Source organism: Nyctereutes procyonoides, unplaced genomic scaffold, assembly GCF_905146905.1.
Source record: "Nyctereutes procyonoides isolate TBG_1078 unplaced genomic scaffold, NYPRO_anot_genome, whole genome shotgun sequence".
NCBI lineage: Eukaryota > Metazoa > Chordata > Mammalia > Carnivora > Canidae > Nyctereutes > Nyctereutes procyonoides.
In genome coordinates, this window is record NW_026575129.1 from 7079838 (window position 1) to 7105109 (window position 25272).

Below are 25272 nucleotides of genomic sequence, written 5' to 3' on the forward strand. Positions count from 1 at the left end.
AACATTTCATGACATAGGTCACAGGCAGAGGCCACTTTACAAAGCTGGTGAAAGCTGAAAAATTGTAGTTTTGTTTTCTGAAAACTCATTAACCATTAAAATTGCTTTCCAGTGTTTGTTATTTTTAACTACAAATGATATAAATTAAAGGCTAATGTTGTTCTTTCATAAACTGCTTTTCCTCACTGGTATTTTTCTTACTATTAACTGGACTGGCAGCAGCAAGCATAGCTAATCAGTAGTATAGTATATTACATAGATTCAAAATAATTTTAAGAAGTTATTAGTATTTAAGCATTTATATAATCAACTAATATTTACTGATGGGTTACTATTATGTTTAGAGGCCCAGCTAGTCTGTCTTGTACTAACAGTAAAGAAGACAAACTTAGCCCCTGCCTTCATGAAGCTTATAAATACTAGATAAATTATTACAGTGTGGTGAAACCTACCAAGGATGTTGTGGGGCCATATACAGGACTATCCAAAAACGTGATAGTATAGTTTCGATTTAGAAATGCTATTTGTGTTCACTCTTAAAGATCCTAATATTTGATTTTAAAACCCAGTCTTGCGACACCTGGGTGGCTCAGCGGTTGAGCGCTTGCCTTCAGCCCAGGGCCTGATCCCAGAGTCCTGGGATCGAGTCCTACATTGCGCTCCCTGCATGGAGCCTGCTTCTCCCTCTGCCTATGTCTCTGCCTCTCTTTCTCTGTTCCTCTCATGAATAAATAAATAAAAATAAAACCCAGCCTTTTCTTGTCAGTTTATTCAGAGTGAGCTAGCCTTTTAATTTTCTCTTATGGGAAATCTGCTTCACAGCCATCTGATACTGATGATTATCCTTTCAAAAGAAATATCCATATAAGAAGAAAGGTAATATAAGAAATCAAGTTGCAATAAATGCTTAATAATGGAAAAGAAAAATTGAAGGTTCACAGATTAATTTGGAAAAAATAATAAAAGATTGGAAAGCTGCACCTACTTTAGAACTTTCAAATTAGTTCCTTTATAATTGCTTATGTGACTTATGGTTTTCTTGCAAATAGTACTGTCCTGCTCTACTCAACTGTAAACTCTGAGTATCTGGTGGTAGTGTCTTCAGGGTAGTCCTTGACACATAGAAAACACTTAATATTTATTGAATAAGTGAAGAAATGAATGAATCTTTAAGATTTGACTTCATTTGGTGTTAAATTTTTTAAAAATATTTTTTAAAACTCACATTGTTTTGTAGGTATAGAATAATACTTAATATATTCAAAAAAATTTTAAATGCTGTGAATACTTTTACATTCTGTATTTTAGTGGCTCATCCTGCCTCTGACATTGAGAGTATTGGATTTCCAAAGATGACCTCTTTTTTTAAATTTTTATTTATTTATGATAGTCACAGAGAGAGAGAGAGAGAGAGAGGCAGAGACACAGGCAGAGGGAGAAGCAGGCTCCATACACTGGGAGCCCGACGTGGGACTCAATCCAGGGTCTCCAGGATCGCGCCCTGGGCCAAAGGCAGGGGCCAAACCGCTGCGTCACCCAGGGATCCCCAAAGATGACCTCTTAAGTTCCCTAATGTCAATAGGTATTTGTCATTAAGTCTTACTTCCAGCTGGGCTGATTAATAGAGGAGGCTGACTTTTTGAAAAGTATATAGATATAGATATAGATATAGATATAGATATAGATATAGATATAGATAGATACACAGACTCTCTTTTAAGTGTTTAGTGTGATGTTAATTATCAGTCTGCTTGGTGATTGCTGATTTAATAAGTTAAACCATTGACCATTTGTATAAGGTGGTCATTATTTATTCAGATTAGATTGTGAAAACTGGGTAACAGCTGATTACAGATTTGAAAAAGGGCTCTTTGATGAATGGTGAGGGAAAATAATGTTTGCTTGTTTGGTCAGATTAGAAATTTCCTACCTCTAGATAGGCCACTTTAAGATACCGCTCATTGAAGTATGGTGTGACCTACCTTATCTCAGCCTCTTTTTTGCTTATCTTTATACCTGTCAGTAAGACAAACTACAGAACCTGAAGGAGCCCAAGTCATTGGTGCATTTTTTTCCCTGGTAAAAGAAATAGTGGGGTTTTTTGTTTTTTGCTTTTGTTTTTTGAAGTTTCAGATTTATTTAGGGAAGTATCTTAAGGTTTGGATTTTGGGTTTTCCTCTCAATTTTTTTTATCTTTTGAAATAAAACTTAATGACTTGCTGAATGTAAACACCTAAGACACATTTGTGAAATAAATAAATGATTAAAATAGTGGAAAACAGCCATAGCAGATGAGCTACTGTATATTAACAACAGATAATAGTTCCATGACAGTTGGGTTCTTTTGTATTTAGAAAACCATGAATCCCTCTTACTTTGAAGGATTTTTAAAAATTGTTTTACTTTAATGTCTGTATTAAGCTGTAGATGACAGCCTAGAAGTTCTTCAAATTAATCTAAATTCCTCTCAACTTGTAAGAGAATGGTCTAGTTTCATTCTTCTGCACGTGGCTGTCAAATTTTCCCGGCACCATTTATTGAAGAGACTGTCCTTTTTCCTTGCTTTGTCGAATATTAGTCGACCATAGAGTTGAGGGCGCATTTCTGGGTTCTCTATTCGGTTCCATTGCAGATCCAGATCTTCTGATTCTACTGTTCTCCACATCCCATCTATAGGGCCATAAATAAATAAATTTGGATTTAAAAAATAAAACACACATTTGAAAAAAAGTTGAAGTCTTCGTATTTCATATTTCTCATTATAACCCTGTTAGGTAATATATTAAGGATATATCAAAGTATAAGGCATAACCTCTAGCTGAAGGGTGTTCATAGTTCTTGATCTAATTAAAGAGATAAGAGATACACGTAAAAAGAGAATAGTACAATAATATAGTATTTGTGAAGTGACTGGTTCAACCTGTAAACCTTCCAGAGAAAGGAGAGGTTGCTGTAGTTTGGAGTTGCTAGGGCTAATCAAGATGACCGAAGTAGGCTGTGCTGGAAGGGAGCACATAGTTGAGCTAGCATTTTACCAGGTACTTTAACTCATGAGATTTATGCAGATTGCTGGCAGTTTAGCCAACAGTGTCATTTTGTCTGGACATTGAGACACTGAGAGTACTCCGGGAAGCCAGCATTGCCTCTCATGTCTGAAGCACCACTGCCAAACTCCTGCAGTTCTTCTGTCAGATGAGAAGAAGTGTGGCTTTCTGTGGAGCCACCTTTCACAATAACAAGGCTTGTGTAAAGATTCCCCATTTTCTAGGTTCAGTGAACTAAATGGGAACTTGAAATTCATCCCACAGCTCTGCACATCGGTGAATCAGCTGTAGTGAGTTCATTGGCAATAGCTTTTTCTTCTCTTTCGTTTTCTTTAAAAAAAAAAAAATCCTGGAAATGGTGAAAGACACATTGTCATGACAGAGACTGATCATAATAGTAAAAACTGAGAATTCTGGAGGTGAAATCTCAGGGAAAAACAACACGGTCAATATTGAATTCATAATCTTCTGCCTAGATTAGAAAGGTTGCAAATTTATTTAGCATATCTCTTTTTTCTCTCTCCTCCTTCCTTGCAAACAGACCTCAGTGGATTGTAGTCTGTTAATAAAATGGTGAAGAGATATCTCTGAAATATTTTAGTTAATTTGTATATCTGGAATGCATTTAATTTCACTCATAAGAGCCCATATGCAATGTTCATCATGCTTATTTTCATGCCTTGTGTTCACTAAGAGACACATTTTTGTCACTTAGTATACCAATTAATAAATTGTCTATTATTCATTGATACACAAACAACAAAAGTGCCTCTAGTAGCCCCCTCAGGAGTATGAACTTTATTTTTAGAATCTCAACAGTCTGATCCTAGGCGGGGCATTTATTTTTTATTTTTTAAATTTAAATTCAATTTAGTTAACATGTAGTGTATTATTAGTTTCAGTGTAGAATTGTGTGATCAGTTGCTTACAGCACACAGTGCTCATTACATCAGATGCCCTACTCCACGCCCATCACCCCGTTAGCCCATCCTTCCAATCCACCTCTCCTCCAGCAATCCTCAGTTTCCTATAGTTAAGAATCTCTTAATGGTTTGCCTCACTTTCTATTCATCTTGTTTTATTTTACCTTCCCTTTCCCTATGTTCATCTGTTCTGTTTCTTATATCCCACATATGAGTGAAATCATGTGGTATTTGTATTTCTCTCACTGACTTATTTCACTTAGCATAATACTCTTTAGCCCCATCCACATTTTTGCAAATGGCAAGATTTTATTCATTTTGATAGCTAAATAATAATCCATTGTACAAATACACCACATTTTCTTTATCCATTCATCTGTTCATGGACATCTGGGCTCTTTCCATATTTTGGCTGCTATAAATGTTGGGGTGCATGTGCCCCTTTGAATGACCATTTGTGTATTCTTTGGATAAATACCAAGCAGTGCAATTACTGGATCATAAGGTAGTTCTATTTTTTACTTTTTGAGGAACCTCCATACTGTTTTCCAGAGTGGCCGCACCAGTTTGCATTCCCACCAACAATGTAAGAGCATTTTCCTTTCTCTGTATCCTTGCCAACATCTGTTGCTTCCTATGTTTGTTAATTTTAGCCATTCTGACCAGTGTGAGGTAGTATCTCATTGTGATTTTTATTTGTATTTCCCTGTTGCCGAGTGATCTTGAGCAAAATTTTCATGTGTCTGTTGGCCATTTGTATATCTTCTTTGGAGAAATATATGTTCATGTTTTCTGCCTATTTCTTGACTGGATTTTTTGATTTTTGGATGTTTGATAAGTTCTTTATATTGATTTTGGAAACTAGCCCTTTACCTGATAAGTCATTTGTGAATAACTTATCCCATTCTGTAGGTTGCCTCTTAGTTTTGTTGATTGATTCCTTTATTGCGCAGAGGCTTTTTATCTGGATGAAGTTTCAATAGTTCATTTTTGCTTTTGTTTCCCTTGCCTCCAGCGACATGTCTAATATGATGTTGCTATAGCTAGAGTCAAAGAGGTTGCTGCCTGTGTTCTCCTCTAGGATTTTGATGGTTTCCTTTCTCACATTTAGGTCTTTCTTGAGTTTTGAGTTTTTTGTTTTGAGTTTATTTTGGGGGTATGGTGTAAGAAAGTGGTCTAGTTTCATTTTTCTGCATGTGGCTATCCCATTTTTCCAACACCACTTGTTGAAGAGACTGTCCTTTTTTTCCATTGGGTATTCTTTACTGCTTTGTCAAAGATTAGTTGACTATAAGCATTTGACAAAATACAGCATTCTTTCTTAATTAAAACCCTTCACCATGTAGGGAGAGAGTAAACATACCTCAACATCATAAAAGCCATATATGAAAGATTCATAGTGAATATTATCCTCATTGGGAAGAACTGAGAGCTTTTCCCTAAGGTCAGGAACATGACAGGAGATGTCCACTCTCACCACTCTTGTCCAACATACTCCTGGAAGTCCTAGCCTCAGCAATCAGATAACAAATAGAAATAAAAGGCATCCAAATCAAAAAAGGAGAAAACTTTCAGTCTTAGCAGATGACACGATACTATATATAGAAAATCCAAAAGACTCCACCAAAAAATTGCTAGAATTGATAACAGGAATTCAGCAAGGTCACAGGATATAAAATCACACAGACGTGATTTGCATTCATATAGACTAACATTGAAACAGTAAAAAGAGAAATCAAGGAATTGACCCCATTTATAATTGCACCAAAAACCATAAGATAACTAGAAATAAGCTTAACCAAAGAGGTAAAGAATCTCTGAAATCTCTAGAACACTTAAGAAAGAAATTGAGGAAGACTTAAAGAAATGGAAAAACATTCCATGCTCATGGATTGGAAGAATAAATATTGTTGAAATATCTATGCTTCCCAAAGCAGTCTACACACATTCAGTGCAATCCCTATCAAAATACCATAAGCATTTTTCACCAAGTTGGAACAAATAATCCTAAAATTTTTATGGAACCAGAAAGACCCTGAATAGCCAAAGGAATGTTGAAAAAGAAAACCATAAATGGAGGCATCACAATTCCTGACTTAAAGCCGTGGTCATCAAGACAGTATGGTACTGTCAGAAAAACAGACACATAGATCAATGGAACAGAATAGAGAATTTAGAAATGGACCTTCAACTATATGGGTTGATCATTTTTTGAGTAGATGCTATCAACACCTGAGTTATAGCTCACCCTAACAATATACATATAATTGCATTGTATTTTAAAGTAAATTCTAACCTTATAACACATAGTATAACAATATTACATATAAAACATGCTTTTGAGTGCAAATATGTTAAGTCATTATTTGGAGTTTTGAAATGAATGGCAGACCTTTTTGATAACTTTATTTTTTTTAATTTTACCTTAACATTTTAATTTAAACTAGCATTATTATGTCCTGTACGTCCAACATGTCATTAAGTGTAATTATTTTTTCATTTTTCAAGTCTGTCTACAGTTGAAGTGTGTTTTGACCCTGACATTCTTAATAGCTTTATTTATAGGCAAGCCCATACTTTGTTAATTGCTTATGTCATTGAGTAAACCTCAGGTGAGAGCAGATTGGGGCAGAAATCAGGAAACCCTATTTATCTTCCATAGTCATCTCATAGCTTAATAAAATTAGGGAAGATGTTCAGCTTGAATGTGTTCAGAGAAATAGTAAAATGTATGAGAAATGTAGTAGAACTTAGTACCTTCATGACTTAAATAACTTTGGAGAGTAAAATATCCTTTGGTTGGTATTCAGTTAATATTTGGTCAAGGAATACTTTATCGACTAGGGAGATATAATTTTTAGTTGTCATATGATAAAATGTCAACTCAAACCCTCTGTGATTTGGCCAATTACTTAACCTAATGCCTTGGTTTCTTTGTAAGTCAAACAAAGGTACTAATACTAAGTACTTCACAAGGTTAAAGATTAATAAAATATGTGTAAAATCCATAGCAAAGTGTCTACCAAATATGTTCTCAAAAATGGTACCCATTTCAAGAACAAAAAGAAAGCACCAAAAGACTTTCGAGAGAGTGGTCAACAATGTCCATGTGATCTCACGTCGCTCAGAGAAGCAGCAAGTAAGAACTCAAAAACACACTTTTCTTCTAGAATGTGGTATATGTGTGGCTGATAAACCACTCATTTGGCAGAATTCCACACTAAAAATATTAGAATCAATGAGGGAAAAATTAAAGTTTAGGCAGCCCACTCATTGTTGTTGTTAGTTCTCTAGTTATAATCCTAATGAAATATTAACTCCATTAACTTTCTAGCAATATTTACACCCAGCATCACAGTCAGCTAACCATTTGTATCAAATATTCTCTCAAATGGAGTAGATGGCAGTTACAGAATACATTGGAGTCTAATCGTTTCATGAAAATTGAACATCTGATTCAAACTACTCAGAGAAACATCTTCACAACTTCTTTCTTTAACAGAAAGCTTGACTGTTGAAAAGTATAAGGTTCTTGACTCCACTCAACCAGCCCCTATTGTGCTAAACGAATTGACTTGTACAGGGTTTTTAGCCGCTCATCTCCAGTTTTTTAGGATTTTTTACATTGTTGAGGCTTTTTCTTTAATTGGGTTGAAAGCTTGCTCCTGATGACTTAAAATGTTACGGTGCTAGAGGAAAATTGTATGAATCAGCAAGATATCCAAAGTCCAAATTATATTGATATTGTTCATTATTTATCAATGGCAAAGAAGCTATTTTATATAAATATGTATTTATATAAATATACTATGTATTAGAAGAAGGAATTCTGAACTCCCCTAAAGGTCTTTGGAACTAAATTGTTTATAGAGAGTAAAGGAATACAAATCAAACATGTTTCTTTTGTTGCTCTATTTCGTGTGTATCAGCCACTTTTAGGTGTAGTTTCATGGGTTAGCCACAGTAGAGACATCTGTTAGTATTTTCTCACATTTTTTTCTTGTGCTTATTCCCTGCAGTTGGCTGAAAAGTCTATGAAATTATCTCTGGATTACTAGCAGAAGTTCCCAATCCTGTTAATAATTACTGTTTAGTATCAACTTGATTTATCCTATTCCTATGGCAGTATTTGCCCCTCAAACACCTTTTAGAGGTGCCTCTAAGGCACTTCTATCTAATTCTAACACAGAGGTCAAACTGTGCCTATAATGTTTTGGGGGGGTTGTTGTGCAAGATAGGCAGAGACCATTTTGATAAAATTATTCCGTGTGTACAGTATACTTTGTTTTATATTGGTATAAAAGTTTTACAATATAACTGGTTGACTTTACCAAATCTTCATGAATTTTTTTTAAAGATTTTATTTATTTATTCATGAGAGTCACAGAGAGAAAGAGGCAGAGACACAGGCAGTGGGAGAAGCAGGCTCCATGCAGGGAGCCCAATGTGGGACTCGATCCTGGAACTCCAGGATCACGCTCTGAGCCGAAGGCAGATGCTCAACCACTGAGTCACCCAGGCATTCCCTCTTCATGAATTTTTAAAAAAATACTTGTGCTATATTTAAAGAGTGTCACCTTGCATATCAATGCTAAAGTAGCAGTTTTTGCTTACAAATTATATGCATGATTTTGTTGGGTCACATTTCTGTGTCATTTTATTTTAGCTACTCTAAGAGGAGATGATTCCATTATTTCAAGTCCTGATGTCACAGATGTTGCACCAAGTAGAAAGAGGAGGCAGCGGATGCAAAAAAATCTTGGAACAGAACCGAAAATGGTTTCTCAGGTACACCAGCCTCAAGAAAAGAAGTAAGTCATTTTATTTTTTGCCAAATGATGAGATATCATTTAAAAAATCTAATATCTGACCTCAAAAATTATATTCTTATTTCTGAATTTACTTAAGGCTATTTTTAAAGAACAAAAATTGTGATTTTGGAAAGTGTAAAATGTTCAAATCAATATATTTTCTCTGGTATTTAGTTAATTCCTATTAATATTTAAAGCAGAAGTACTGGGATCCCTGGGTGGCACAGCGGTTTAGCGCCTGCCTTTGGCCCAGGGCGCGATCCTGGAGACCCGGTCTTGGAGACCTGGGATCGAATCCCACGTCGGGCTCTCGGTGCATGGAGCCTGCTTCTCCCTCTGCCTATGTCTCTGCCTCTCTCTCTGTCTCTCTCTCACTGTGTGCCTATCATAAAAAAAAAAATAAAATAAAAAAAAATAAAGCAGAAGTACTAAAAATCTAAGCAAAATGTTTTTTCTCATGGTTTTTATAGATTAATTAGAAATGGCGTGTAGATACTAAAAATATTAAAATCCAGCTTGTGTTCAGTAAAGTGTTTCAACCTAATTTACTGCTTTAAACAGACCCATATAGCATTTGAATTAGCTACTTGATTTGGCTATGCTTGGAATTTTCTCAAACAAATTGTCCCTTCCTAGTCATCTATTTCTTTCTATTAAATTTTGGAATTACATGCTTTATTGTTAGTTTTTCACTCTTTCGTTCAGATACCTTCCTTTGATCTGCATCCCAGTTTAGTTGTAATGAGTTGAGGACGGGATAATTAGCATTAATGCAGCAAAGCAACTTTATAAAGAATTATCAGTTGAAAGCAAAATGGATGTGCAAATCATTTGTATGTTTGGATATATGTGTATATGCCCTGAGAATTTCTTTCTTTTTCGCTAAACTTTTTATTAACTTAGTAAATAATTATTAAACAATAGCCATATGACAAATGATATTACAGTCAGTGGTTTCACAGTGTGGCATGAGGACCCCTGTTGGGATCCACAAGCTCATCCCTTTTTCAATTCCATACCTGTTTGGAATATATTTCATATATTTTAATTAAAACAACATATCAGATCTGATTGAATGTGGGGGCATATTCAACTCTTTTTATTCATGCCAGCCTTGAAGCAGATGTGCAAAAGTATAAAAGATTGCTTTCACGAGAATTTCTGTTTGGAAAATAGAATGATCTTTCATAAAGAATATGTTATGTTATCATATGTTGGGTTTATTGTTATTTTTAAATGAGTTTATAAAGATTTTAAAAATTTTCCTGGTTTTAACTTTGAATATTATAAATATAGTCCACATAAACAAAAGCTTTTGAGGATCTCAAAAACTTTAAAAAGTGTAAAGCCATCCTGAGAGCAGAAAGTTTTAGGCGATGAGGATGCCAAGACAGGCACAATCCAAAGCCTTCAGGAAACTGACAGCCTGATAGGAAGGAGTTTTCAAGTTTCTTGTAAAGAAATAAGCATTATACAGTTAAGAGTGGAATTGTTTTTGTTTGCCTATTTAGTATTGGGTTTTTATTCTCTCCACAATTGGCGTAATCTGTCGTTAACTGGTATGTTTTTATGCCCTTGTGTCTTCATACAATACATACAGAAATCCACTCCATACTAAACTCTTTGTGATTTGTATGTATCATCTGAACTCATTCATTAGCTCATAAGCTGCTGGTTTCATAGAGTTCAAAGGTATTATATTATCTCTTTTAAATAATGAACCAAAAATATTTCTACTTTGCAAACATTAGAGCAGCCAAACTATTCCTATAGATTAATATGGGAAAAAATAAATTTACAAGCAGTTTGAAGTATTCTGGAAACTCTGTACTTCCTTCAGTCAATCTGTAAGCAAATGAGCATTGCAAATCACTTGTGTGCCAGACAGAACCTGGCTGTTGAGGATTGAGGAGAGTAGAAAGCAGACACAGCTCCTGTCCTCATGAAACTTTTGGTTTAATCATTTTGTCTAATGAAGATTTCAGAGTCTGGGGGAAGAATGAAATATATATATATATTTTAAAGATTTTATTTATTTATTCATGAGAGACACCAAGAGAGGGCCAGAGACATAGGCAGAGGGAGAAGCAGGCTCCATGCAGGGAGCCCAATGTGGGACTCGATCCCATGACCCAGGGATCACGTCCTGAGCTGAAGATAGACGCTCAACCACTGAGCCACCCAGGCATCCCAGATATATTGGTTTTACATTAGAGAGTTGCACCTTTGGTCTTCTCACTCTGTGCGTGAATGATATACAAGGTTTTGAAGTTACTAACATTTTCTGATTATACGATACCGCTTAAACAGGTTTCCATTACACATGGTACAGAGATGAAAAAAGTTTAGATCTGAATCAAGACTAAATATTGTATTTAGACTTTTTAATAAATGCAGCATGTTGTTTCTACCAAGTATATGCAATTAATGTTGTGTTCCTTTTCTGTGTTTTGAGAATCATGCCAGTACTTATTTTGTATATTTTCACTTCTTTAAAAGTTGATATAAACCATATCAGCTTCTTTGAATTGTCTGCTAATTATATTACTTTGGACCTTTAGGCTCAACTGGCCCTTAGAAGAAATGAAAAACATATGTTAGATGTCAGGAAGAATTTTAAAGATGAAAGGAAATTTAGTTTAGCATTTATCAATCAGATGTTGAGTGGTTGATACCCTGCTTTACAATTCCTCTTCCCTTGCCCAGATAAAGCAGAAAGAGAAACTATATGTTTTGTTTTTATCTTTTTGCATACTTTTGGGTTTTGTTTTTCCATTTTGAATACAGAGGCTGAAATTTTATGGCCATTAAAGTTTAAAGTGCTTGTTCTTTCCCACTTTCTTTAATCAAAAACATTAGAAAGATTCTACAAAACAAAAAATAAAAACAAGCTCTTAACTGTGAAAAACTTAAAATAAGACATTCTCAAATATTGATGATTAATCCTTAGTTTATGTTTTTTACATTTAAACTACTACCTATTCCCTAACTTCCTCAACATCTCTTTTCTCTGATAACTTCTCATGTATATCAGTTAGGCAAATATAATCTAGCTGTAGGCTCCCAAACAAATGCAGGTGTGGATATTTACTTCTTAGGGCTGAAAAGATATTGGCATCTACTCAAAACTTTTTAGTGTCCTAAGCCCTCTTTGACCAATTCTGTGGCCTCTAGTCCCTGCTAGTATTCCCACTGGGCATCTTCCATATTTTTTTTCTTTGGCTTTTCTTGGCTTCTCCAGCTCTGCATCTCAAAAACAAAGTGGAGGAAGGGAAGATCAGAGGTACTCTGATTTAATTTAGAAACTATTTATGTCAGGGGCACCTGGGTGGCTCACTTGAGTAAGTGTCTGCCTTAGAGAGATCCTTAGGCTCAGATCAGGATCCCAGATTCCTGGGATGGAGTCCCGTGTTGGGCTCCCTGCTCACTGTTGGGCCTGCTTCATCCTCTCCCTCTGCCACTCTACTCCTTTTCCTGTTTTTCTCTCAAATAAATAAATAAAATCTTTTAAAAAAATTACGTCTGATGGATTTTGTACAAGTCATTACCCCTTTCTGGGATTTAGTTTTCTCATTTGTAAAATGAAAAGCTTGAACTAGACGATTTGTAAAATCTCCCAATATCTATGATTTTATTTTACTTTTAACTACTTTCAAAACATGAACATGATTCAGCAATAAATTCCTTACACATTTATTAGGTATTGACAATTAAAATTCATGAAAAATATAAGATTAAAAATACAGATGTCTATCTGAAAATTATTTTTAAGTTTATATATTTATGAATAATCCACAATGTAAAAATTTTAGTACATTTCTAAATACCATGAGTTACTTTGTACTCTCAAAAAAAAAATAAATACTAATGTATGCCAATCTGTGTATGTACTAATCTATACTAATACTAATCCATAAAACAAAATCATGGTAATTTTTAAATTTATTTAAACATTTATTGTTATACACGTCATTGGTATAGTGAAAAGGTATGGGAAAAAAGAGAGATACAAAATAAATAAGAATTGTGCTAAATGTTTTATGTGATCTCTCATTTGAAAATCACATAGATCCTACAAAGTCAATATTAATTTATCCTTCTTGAAAATGAAAAACAACTCAGATTCAGAATTATGTAATTATTTTTCCAGAGCAGCATAACTATTGTTTTATTTGAAAGCCTGTGCTGGATCCACTGCCTGAAGGGGCTTATATTCTATTGAGAGACAGAGATATACACAAATAATTTTGTCATTTCAAGAACAGAGTGAGGGGAGGACATCAGCCTTAAGGTTTTAAATTGGAATCTTTGGAATTATATTCCAAATTTTTAAGTCATACCATAAGTCGGAGTGGTTTTAGGTCATTTTATGTGAACGTGCAATGCACTTTTAATCTGTGTTAGTTAGGGAGGTATGCTTATAACTAATCAATGGGGTTTCTAATCCTATCTCACTAGAATGGCAATAGAAAATCAGAATGTGGTACTTATGTATCATATTTACATTGTTTTCATGGTTAAAAAGTATAATAACCTAGTTCCTTATGAATTAAAGAAATAGAATTATGAAGTAGTAATTATAATTTAGCTGACTTTAATAAAAATTGCATTGTTTTTCAGCTGATAGAAGTGAATCATTGGCAAATAAACTTTTAAAATTTCTGGGCCAACTATGTATATTAAATTACAAGAGAACTTTGTAGTAAAGTTATTTGTGCCAATAAAAATACTAAACAATAAAATATATAATATGATTTTTAGCATAAATGTGACCAACAAATAATATGGGAATTTCTACCATATTCTATAAGCTTTTATTAAAATACATCGTTTGGGATGCCTGGGTAGTTCAATGGTTGAACGTCTGCCTCTGGCTCACGGCGTGATCCTGGGGTCTTGGAATCAAGTCTCCCACTAGGAGCCTGCTTCTCTGCCTCTCTCTCTGTGTGTCTCATGAATAAATTTTTAAAAATCTTTAAAATATATTGTTTATGTTGTATTAAGGGTGGAAAAGTGAACTCGAACCTCGTGTATTTGCTTCTGATAAAAAGTATGCCTAAAACTTGAGGAATAAGATTAAACTAGTGAAACCACATAAAGACCCCAAAGTCTGTTCAGTTTCTTCATTCTGACCATTTGTTAGCTCCTTTCTACATTTTTCTATGGTAGAAAGATAACAGGTTTTTCTTCAGATATAAAGAGCCAGGCAGGGATCCCTGAGTGGCGCAGCGGTTTGGCGCCTGCCTTTGGCCCAGGGAGCGATCCTGGAGACCTAGGATCGAATCCCATGTCTGGCTCCCGGTGCATAGAGCCTGCTTCTCCCTCTGCCTGTGTCTCTGCCTCTCTCTCTCTCTCTCTCTCTCTCTCTCTCTCTCTGTGTGTGTGTGTGTGACTATCATAAGTAAATAATAAAAAAAAAGACCCAGGCAAATCAGACGTGACTTTTCATAGTGTCTGGGCTCTAAAACACCATTTAATGAATGAATGACAATATGATTAGTGAACAACTAGATATCTTTCACACAAGAAAATTTAGCACATTGATTTGTCAACAATGTAAATGCTATAATGAAGATAATTTCTCAATAGATTGTCAAATGTCATCATAGTAACAAAGTAAAATCCCATCCTTACATGAAAACAATTACTCTTTAGCCATATTAAAAAATTAACAAAAAACAGGAAGCTAAAACTGCATTTGTAATGGTCACAGCTTTTATACTTAGTCTTGTGTGTTTAGTGATTCCTAAAAAAAGTGTCACTCTCTATGTCTTAAAAATATTTTGTGACCGAAGACAAATGTAATTTTCTAAGTCCTTGAAGTTTACTCTAAAAAGTAATGATCCCATCTTAAGTGGGAACTATTTGCTATGGAAATATTAGCCCAATTCTGTCAAATAATGAAAAACTGTATTGCACAAAAGTACAGAAAATTTAAGGAACTTATTCAAGGTCACATTGTGAGTTTTAAATAATTATTCTGTAGATTAATGAATAGTATATTCTCCATTGTTCATAAGAGTGAGAGCTGTCTTTATTTTACATGGATGAGTAAATACATCTCACCAAACTTGGCCATTAAATTAGTTTAATTATTATTGTTGTCCTATTACTGTTAATGTTATTATCTTACTAAGTTAAACTGTTAGTTCTACATCAACCAATCACTAATGTTTATGAAGCTGTTTGTCTAATGGTGTTTCCTTTCAGTTTACTGTACTAAAATATGCCTGTTTATAAACCTGCACTTCATGATAAAAGCACATGAAATATTTGGTTGTATATATCCTTAAGTGTTTGTTCTAAGGACATTCAATAGAAGTAACTCTTAGATGACCATTATCAAGAGTTTTCGAAATTCTGAATACTACCTAATTTTAGATCTAAACAAAGGTATCCTACTATATATATATATATATATATATATATATATATATATATATAATTTTAGTAAAGAGATAGAAGTTTATTAAGTAAAGATACAGAGAAAGATCTCAGAAGTGAGAGGGGTCCTGACAGGGTTGCCCAGTATCTTACCATATTGTTTTTCTTTATATTCTTATCCATGTTTAAGTAGAAAAAAATTAAACTGAGAATGAATGTGTTGATATGATTTTTTATACTTCTAGTGAGGAAAAATTGCACAGAAACTTTTGAGTTTATGGTTTACGATACCATGGCATGTTAACCATTATATGCCATTAAATTTATCAGGGAAGTTTGATTAGAGGATTTCAGGATTTAGGGGAAGCATGGCAAGGGAGGTGTGGCTTGAGGAATCATCTGAGTTCAATCTGACGGGTAAAGAGAAGTAGAATAGTGGAGTAGAGAGCAGAGGATTTAAAATCCTGAGGAAACAGCCTGTGAGCATGCACCCAGGTGGAATGTGTAAGTGATGGTGTGGAGAGAACCAGAAGGCTAGCAGTGTGATGAGGCTGATGATGATGGTTGCTCAGAGGCCATACCAAGCTGGCTGTGCACTATCTTGTTAAAAATTCAGACTTATCTTGCCCCACATCTTAGCATTTTCGTTTCTCACATCACAGGATACTTTTCTTCTGTCTTCCCTATTTTAAGACTTTTTAAAGTCAAGAGCTTAAGAGTTATAAAATATCATATTGTTGAGAAAACTCTGATATTTTGGTCCTTTTTGCATCTTCTTAGATATATTCATTTAAAATTATCTAAAGCTACTATACTTAGTTTCTTTTTCCTTTTTTTCAAACTTCACTTTCAGACTGCTTAATGTTGTACAACTTTGGATTCCCAATAATACAACTTTCATTCTCTTGAAACACAGGAAACTAGAAAATTGAAAACATACTGAAACTTACGTAGAGTGCTCACAGGGATAATAGCTTAAATTGGCATGTGTTAGCAGTCCTGAGGTGCAGAATTGTAGTGCTATTTTGCCTTTTTATGGTAAATATAGATGCTTTTCTTTTAAGAAATATTTTTAGATCTTTGAAGAGTTCCCACTTCTAGTAAGACTCTGAACTCCTTGAATGTGTTATATATTGATAAATATTCATTTAAAAATGTAGTGTGACTAATCCACACAATATGATGATGTTTGGGGAGCACTCAGCCTTGTCTGTCAGCTAGCATCAGCACTTAAGATTTATTCAACATAACCATATGCTGTATATTCCTTGTTATTTACTATCTTACATAACTTGAAATTTATAGAGTTGCTCAGTATGAGTTTTTAAATCCTATATATTAAACAAAATGAACCAGCTGAAAAAGACTATGGAAATTGTAAAATTACTTTCATGTTTATATACTTTATTAATATCAGGTAAAATACTGAGTATAAACAAGAACATTATAAAATTACTCTCTAAATATATAAGGGCACAATACATATCTAATATCACTGTGCTCAGGCACTCAGTTTAACTTTTTAACGAGGTCATGCTTTATAATACAATATAATAATCACGGTATGATTTGTCATTTAAAATTTAAGAGCTTTATTAATTCCTGCAACATCCTAAAAGAGTAAATATAATAAAAGTCTATTTATAGCATTCTGTATGACATTAAGTCAGTTATGGCCAGGTGCACTAGTGGGATTATTTTAACTAATTGATTAATTAATCCATTCATTATTTACTTATTTGACTAAATTGAGTCAGTGTCCCAGTCTTACTGAAATTAGCAACCAGTTAATAAAATCAATCAATGAGCAAAATGCTCAGATTAGATAATTTAATTAGCATTTTCCTGCTTGTCACATCTTCAGCTATTTCAGCCCATTTCTCCCAATTTTTGCTTTACTTTTTTAGCTGTTCTGTTTCTCAACCCTTTAGGTTCTCTTTCTTGAAAGCAGACTAGTTTTAAGAGATACTGAAATTAGCATCTGAACAAGAGACCTATAAATGAAAACTTTGTCTAAGAGTTGAGGTTCCAACCCTGAGGAAAGGTGGCCAGGGGGACCCAAGCCCTGATGTAACCAATGAGGATTATGCTGGAGACCAAGAAAGGGAATCATACAAAGGGATATATCATACAGGTCTTGTTACGAGAGCTAGAGTGTAAAGTTCTTATTATTCTTGTCAGAAACAGCACTAACTTAATTTTGAACGCCTTCTTCAGTGATCCTTAACAAAAAAATAAAATAAATAAAATAAAATACCTTAGTCCCTATGGCCAAGAGAAGAGCTAAATATATAAATAGGAACACAAGGCCCCCAACTCTGAGGTTTGGTAGGAAGAAATTCAAAATGTTTATTGAAGTTAGATGGTAATGAGTCCAGAATTCATTCTTTACAATACCATTAACAGACTTCATTATGTAGAATATGTAAAGGAGATCTTATCAAGTACTCTGTAAGGGGTTCCATATTCAAATAAGTTTGTATATGGCCGTATACCATAGCTTCCACATTTGCATGTGTTCCAACCCGCAGAACTTGGAGATTTATATTTTAAAGGCTCTGAGAAGCCCATAGTAAATAATTCATTTGACTTATCAAATGTGCTTAAGCATAGCATCCTCATGCAATTTGCCTCTCCCCTCCTAGAAAAGGCTTAGTAACAGTCCAAGGGATAATATTCTGCAGGGCTTTAGTTTGGAATATGAACTCTCAAAATTCTCAAATATCGATTTTAGAAATATAAAAGCCTTTAACCATAATTATAGAATATTAGGCATTGAATGTATCTCATGAAAAAAAATTAGTGTGTAAATGAGACCTCAAGAAAAGAAAATTGGTGCATACATGGAAGCTTCCTCTGCCATGCCCCACAATCCTACTACTTAGGAAACTTCCTGCCTGTCCAACATATGGCCCTGCTGGGAGCAGCAGGATCACTTTCTAAGAGAATTCTAGTGATTAGCACACATTGGTACATCCCAAAAGGAGCAGTTCAACATAATCTCAATGCCATGATAAAAACATTAAAATAATCTGGGCCAGGTGCACCTGGGTGACTCAGTGGTGGAGCATCTGTCTTTGGCTCAGGTCATGATCCTGGGGTCCTGGGATCCAGTCCTACATCAGGCTCCCCACAGGGAGCCTGCTTCTCCCTCTGCCTGTGTCTCTGCCTCTTTCTCTGTGTCTGCCATGAATAAATAAATAAAATCTTTAAATTAATTAATTAATTAATTTAGGCCAAAATTGCAAAGAAATACTTGTCTAGTCTTCAGATACTTTTGTATAGTCTTTGCTTCTGCATGCTAACATGTAAAAATATATGGGTTGATACATCTCATACAAGGCTCAGATATGATTTAGTCTTCCATGTGATGAGTATCTTTTGAAAGCAAAGAGTTCTAACACATTGTTTCAAACAACTTTAAAATATTATTATAACTTTTCACAGATGTTGCTCCTTGAACTGGAGTGAAGAAATTTTAACTGTGTGTTCTGAAAGAACCTGTATGTGGTCCCATTAAGTAATTGTGTAGCTGTAATATTTGAGATTAGAGGTAGTGGAAAAACAGTTCACATGCACACACATCCCCTCTTTATGGTTTAATGAGACAAGGTTACACAATCTTATCGAACTCCATAGCTGGGCAGCCTGGGTAGCTCAGCGGTTAGCGCCGACTTCAGCCCAGGGCCTGATCCTAGAGACCTGGGATCGAGTCCCACGTCGGGCTCCCTGCATGGAGCCTGCCTCCCTGCAGGGAGCCTCCCTCTGCCTGTGCCTCTGCCTTTCTCTTCTCTCTCTCTGTGTCTCTCATGAATAAATAAATAAATAAAATATTTTAAAAAATGGATTCCTTTAATAAGTGGATAAACACTGAATATAGCAAGACGATGAAATATTTATTATTCAGTGTTAGAAAGAAATCAGGGATGCCATTATTTGTTTTTCAGTAATACCATGCTACTGTATTTACAGATTTCTTTGTCTTCTTTTTCTTCTTCTTTTTTTTTAAGATTTTATTTATTTGTTCATGAGAGACACACACACACACAGAGAGAGAGAGAGAGAGCCTGAAACACAGGCAGAGGGAGAAGCAGACTCCCTGCACGGAGCCTGATGTAGGACTGGATCCTCAAATTTGGATCACGCCCCGAGCCAAAGGCAGACACTCAACTGCTGAGCCACCCAGGCTTCCCAGATCTCTTCTTCTATACTTTATTTGCAAAACAAGGCTCTTACCATTTATGATGTATCCTGCTATTTTTAAATTTAACTATTTTATAAGCATTTTCCACTTTAGTAAATACATTGATTCCATATCATTTTATATTTATAGTATTTCGTTGTATAATGTACCATAATTTCTTAAGCAATTCCTATCCTATACATCTAGGCCTTATCTATGTTTGTATTATTACAAAGAGTGCTGTATATAATTGTACATAAATTTGCACATATGACTGATTATTTTTTTCGAATGAGTTCCCAGAAGTGGACTTACAAGGTCAGAGAGCATATGTAGTCTTTTCTTAGATATTGCCAGAATTCCTCCAGAAGGCTGTAACACTCTCACAAGCCTTTTGTTCTGTTGTTTTCCAGTTCATTTTGATCATTTCCAGATCATTTTAATTATTTAATCAATGAATATCTCATTCTTAGTTTTTGTATTTAACCATTAGAGACGTCTTGTGCTTTTCTAGTGTTTATTGATTATTGGCATTTTATCTTTTGCTTACTACCTGTCCATAACCTCAGCTGAGTTTCAGTAGAGGTCTTTGTCTCCTATTGTTTTGTAAAAGTTACAGATATCTAAAAATATTAATCTTTGTTTTTCCCAGCTCTTCATTTGTCCTTTAATTTTTGTTAGTGACTTTTTTATTTATGTAAGTTATTAGATCATTCCATCAATACTGACAATATTTAATATTGTTTGATTACTTATTATATCCTACATACTGTACTGGGTTTTCATATGCATTATCTTATTTAACTATACCCATTTCATAGATCAGGCAGCTCAGAACTAGAGAGTTTAGTTAACTTGCCCAAAGACAAGTGGTACATCTTTGGTTTTGAATCGAGGATCATCTTATTAAAAGCAAAATCTTTTGAATCGAGGATCATCTTATTAAAAGCAAAATCTTTTAAACTACTTTATTATACTGTTCAAAAATAAAATAGTAACTAATATATGTTTGATTACTTATGCCAGGTTCTGAGTTAAGCATTCAGTTCCATTAACTTAATTCTCACCACAACTCTGAATTAGGGCTCTATTTAGAACCATATTTATTTAAAGCTAAATAAAGATGAGTTTCAGTGAGGTTTAACTGCTTATTCAAAATTTCTGCAGTAATACAGTAGAAATACAACTGTAAGTTCTTGTGAGTGCAGAGATTGGGTTAATAATACCTCCTGCCTACCTTTCAACATGAATATCAGGGTCATATGAGGTTGTGTGTATGAAAATACTATCTAAGTTGGATGCTCTAGGAATACGATGCATTGTTATTTTTCAAGCGCTATTATCCCTGGGTTTTCAGCTAAATCTTGGATGTCTGTTTGTGGAAAGAAACTATGCAGTTTTCAAACCTAGAGTGTTTTCTTCTCTTATAACTCATGGAACTGAGGATTGCCCATAGTTTTCTATGTGTTAACTTAGCAAAGTTTCCTCCTTTATTTAGCAATCAATAAGATAGTGTTGAAGGAAAATAATACAATTGGAAGACCATGTTTTAAAAACAGTTGATTCGTTTGATTCACATAGGTATATATATGCATTTGTATTCTTTCTTATGTTAATCATTTTAAAATTTATTTTCCAACTTTCTCAAATATTTACTCATTTTTTGTTACAGTTCAGTCATTTCCCACTGCCAATTTAAAATATGGTAGTTGGCCATCTTATTTTTTTAAAAAGGGGGCAGCCCGGATGGCTCAGCGGTTTAGCACCGCCTCCAGCCCTGGGCGTGATCCTGGAGACCCAGGATCGAGTTCCCCCATCAGGCTCCCTGCGTGGAGCCTGCTTCTCCCTCTGCCTGTGTCTCTGCCTCTCTCTCTCTCTCTCTCTCTCTCTCTCTCTCTGTCTCTCATGAATAAATAAATAATTTTAAAAAATAAAATAAAATAAAAAGGATCTGCCGTCATATTTATATCTTAATTCTTAAAAATTCTTACAACTTACTGCAATTTTTCCAGTATAAATCTCAATGTATTTAAAATTTATATGTGTGCATATGTGTGTGTTTAATTTTTCTAGAGAATATTATTTATCAGATCCAAATTTCTAAATCTTGAAGATTTTTCGTAACTGAACTTTAAAAGTTCTTTAATGTCAGATTAGAAACATAATATGAATGTGCAATTGCTATATATTTACTTTGGTCATTGTGAGCAAACCTCATTTTTTTATACAATTTTAATTTTATCATAATGTTTATCTTAGTTGCAAAAGTAAACACAGTGGTGGTTTTAAAGCGAGATAGGTTTTTATTAGCTTCACCCTGTGTTTACCTAACTGTTCAGGCTGCGGCTCTCACTTTCCTTGCTGCATGTTTTGATTAATGGCCCCCTGGACTTGTTCCAGAATATACTGATTATGGTCAGTGCACTTCAAAGATGATTTATTAATTGTGTTTGCAGCTCAAAATAATTAAGTAAAGATTGATCATAGGTATTATTATAGGTTTGCCAATAAGATCAGCAGTTATATTTTAAGATAAAGTTTCCCTGAGTGAATTTTTAAAAACTGTACAGAAAGGTCATAATATTAATATTAAAAATATATATTTATACTTAGTGTTAACCACAGCTTTATGGCATTTTAATTTAAAGCATGATGATTAAATGTTTCAGAGATTTAGTCTTATAAGTCCATGTATTTTAAGTTCTTTTTTAACATAATTTCCAAATAATATGTTTCAGTGGAGATTACATAGATGTTTAAATAAAGTATTTCCTTGTTTATAACTCACCCTGGGAACAACCTTTCCTACAATTCCCTCAGGCTGTTTCATGCGTTTAGATTTCAAATTACTGACAGACTTGAATTTCTGTTTAAAATAATTTTTAGTGGAAAGCTGTTATAATCTTATTGTGTTTTAGGTAAAGGAAATTTATCATAGATTTCACATTTATTTTGTTCTTATTTGAAAGGCATTTTTACATCAGATGTCTCTGAATTTGGTGTGATCATAGTTATTGTTTCAGGCATTTTAAGTGCTCTATCAACAAAGAATAATGTGTAAATATTCATTATACTGGTCAGAGGAGTTATTAATCAAAAGAAATGACTCACTGCTCATAATTTATAGTTCAATATTGAAAGAAAAATAGGTACACTTATTTTTTAATTATTTGGTATACTATATTCAAAATATACATTTTAACAGTGTAATTTTATAACTTAAATCACCTACTGCGATATATAACTAAATGTAAATAGTTATTTAATTTGTATTAAAAATAATAATAATAATAATAATTTGTATTAAAACATCATGAATGAAATAAAATGTTTTACCACAATGGAACTGAAGGTTATTTCATGTTCTAAGCTTATGTAAAAAAGTACGAAAGTACCAGTTATGTCAAAACAAGAAGATATAGACCCCCAAATAACTGAGATGTTAGCAAATGGAGTAAAAAATAAAATATGAAAATAAAAAAACAACAAATAACTTAAAGAAATTAAAAATATGTGATAATCTATAAGCGTTATTCAATGATTGTTTTTGGTAAATCATTACTAAAGGACAAAGAGCACAGAAATGCTTTGTTTAAACATTATTAAAATATTTTCAGTAAAATTTTAGGACATATACTTTGTTTAGTTAAAGATCTTTTATAAGTGTTTCATTTGTGAGCAATTTCTAAAAATAATTTCTCTAGATCAAACTTATACATGTTATTTTTTTAAATATTATTTTTGTGACAAATGAAGATAAATTGTGTGTTGAATAAAGCAGCGTTACCGTTACCAGCATTATTGCATGCTTTGTCCTGCATATACCACTTCTAGAAATTTAGAATAAAGAGGCTGATGCATTCTATGTCTTCAACAATCTTTGTATATGAAATAAATTAATAAAGGAAGTTTAATCAATAGCACACATTTATCTTTTTCTTTTGGCCTCATTATATTTCCTGACAAACTGTCTTTAATATGTGTGTGATTAAAATGTGCCAAATTCCATAATAGCTATAAGAACTATGAAATTTGAGAGGAAGGAAAGTTAGTATTGCATTTGTGACTGTAAAATAAGGAGATGTGATAAAATAAGAGAAGACTGACTAGGAGTTGTTACTCAGTTTGGCATTGTAGAGAAATGGATGTTTCTAGAGACAGAAACTGAAGAAGGATAACGCAGAGATGAATGCTAAGCCCAGCCTTCTGATGCCCCTTCTTTTTTTAGTAAGAGAACCCCCTTCCAACAACCCCTACCTCCCCAAGTTTTAACAGATCATGTGGCTGCCAAAGTAGAGGCTACATTTCTCAACTTCACTGGCAGTGAAGTATAGCCATGTGACAAAGTCCTTGGCAATGGGATGTGAACGGAAATAATATGTATAATTTGGGGATCTTGCCCTTCAAATGAGTAGGTATACATTCCTCTGTTTTTCCTCTTAGTCCATTTACTACCTAGCGTATAAGGAAGACATCTTAGGGAACGGCAGAGAAACAAGAAAGGAAGAATCATAGTCCCTGGACGATCTGGTGGAGTGGGGCAGCCTATCCACTGGGGGCCACCCAGCTACCTCTAGACTGTTGTGTGAGAGAAAAATTAATGTCTAGCTTGAAAGAGCCATGTTGTTTTTTCTATCTCTTTGTTACAGAAACTTGAGCTATCCCCTAACTAAAAAGAAAGGCTTTCATGTCAGAGGAACAGAATACAATAAATGCATGGAGGAAGAATCTGGAATATAGGGGACCAGTGACCATATCATGAAGTGCATAGACATGTTAAATGAAGCTGGTAAAGTAGATGGATCTCACATCACCAAGGAAGTTGAATGATAAACTGATTTATTTGGACTTCTTTCATGAATACAACTAGGAACTGTTCAAAAAGGTTTTGAGCCAAAGAATGGCAGAATGAACAATGCTTTAGGAAAATCTTCCTGGAAATCATATTTGATGGAGGGAATGTTTACAGATTAGTAGTGAAGATAGGAGGATATTATAGTAGTCCAGGAAGAGTAGGTCTGAAGAAGGATAAGTGATTGTAAGTATGAATGTGATTGGAATGAAAAGGAAGAGATGAATTGAGGAACACTTAAGATTGCTGCCTTATTACCAAAGACCTTGAAAGCCTTATCAGTATTGAAGGTTATTTGTTAAACATGGTCTTTATCAAAATAAGTCATCTGCCTTACCTTAGAAATCAACCTCCTGCAAAAACTGGATAAACAGAATTTGGTGGTTATGGGTGTTGACTTCTGAAAAAACTGGAAGTTTCCTTTCCGGTATATACTCAAGTATATAGCTATATACGACATTAATTTTATATTATTTTACTTCTTTTCATTTAATTTTTTAAACTTAATTTAGCATATAGGGAAGTATGTTAATCAGTAGCTATCTTCAGATTATACTTTAAGAAAGGTTGTCACTCTGGAAGGTGTATGTACTACAGCCTCTGAAAACCTTTCTTTGTGAAAGGGTTCTTTTTGGCTACAACCACAAGAAATACTCCTTTTGGACATGTGTCATGTATTTTCATTTCAATCTGAAATTATGTGTTTCTCTTGCTTAGATATATATGATAGTCTACTCATAGACTACAGAAAAAAACTTTTTCACAAAAAACTTTCACCTTACAATCTCTTATGGATTTAGTGCTGATTTTATATAGTATTTTGCCTAGGATCTAGATAGGTAACGTTCTAGAAATTTCCAGACTGTAGGGGTTAAGATAAGTGTTATATTCATCAGTGAATTTGACAAACTAATGATGTTAAGAGCTAATGTTATAAAACTGAACTGGCCTGTATATCCCTATTTCAAAGAAAGCATGAAAATAATCATTATTTATTGAAGTTGATTTTTGGTTAAGTAATAAATGGTGTCATATAAGGCATAAAAACTGGGAAAGAAAACATTTCATTTGTTCT

The 25272-nt window shown here is 34.0% G+C and overlaps 1 protein-coding gene across 7 annotated transcripts in view; it reads left to right on the plus strand.

Moving 5' to 3' along the window:
• Positions 1 to 25272, plus strand: part of XRCC4 (X-ray repair cross complementing 4) — a 274190-nt gene that overhangs the window by 133025 nt on the left and 115893 nt on the right. For 6 of the 7 annotated variants that reach the window (XM_055342254.1, XM_055342259.1, XM_055342257.1 and 3 more), the window contains exon 7: positions 8634 to 8778. In XM_055342254.1, coding sequence (XP_055198229.1) covers positions 8634 to 8778 — 145 coding nt within the window. Of the gene's footprint in view, positions 1 to 8633; positions 8779 to 23994; positions 24111 to 25272 lie in introns of those variants that run through there. The other variant, XM_055342260.1, reaches the window with a different exon arrangement.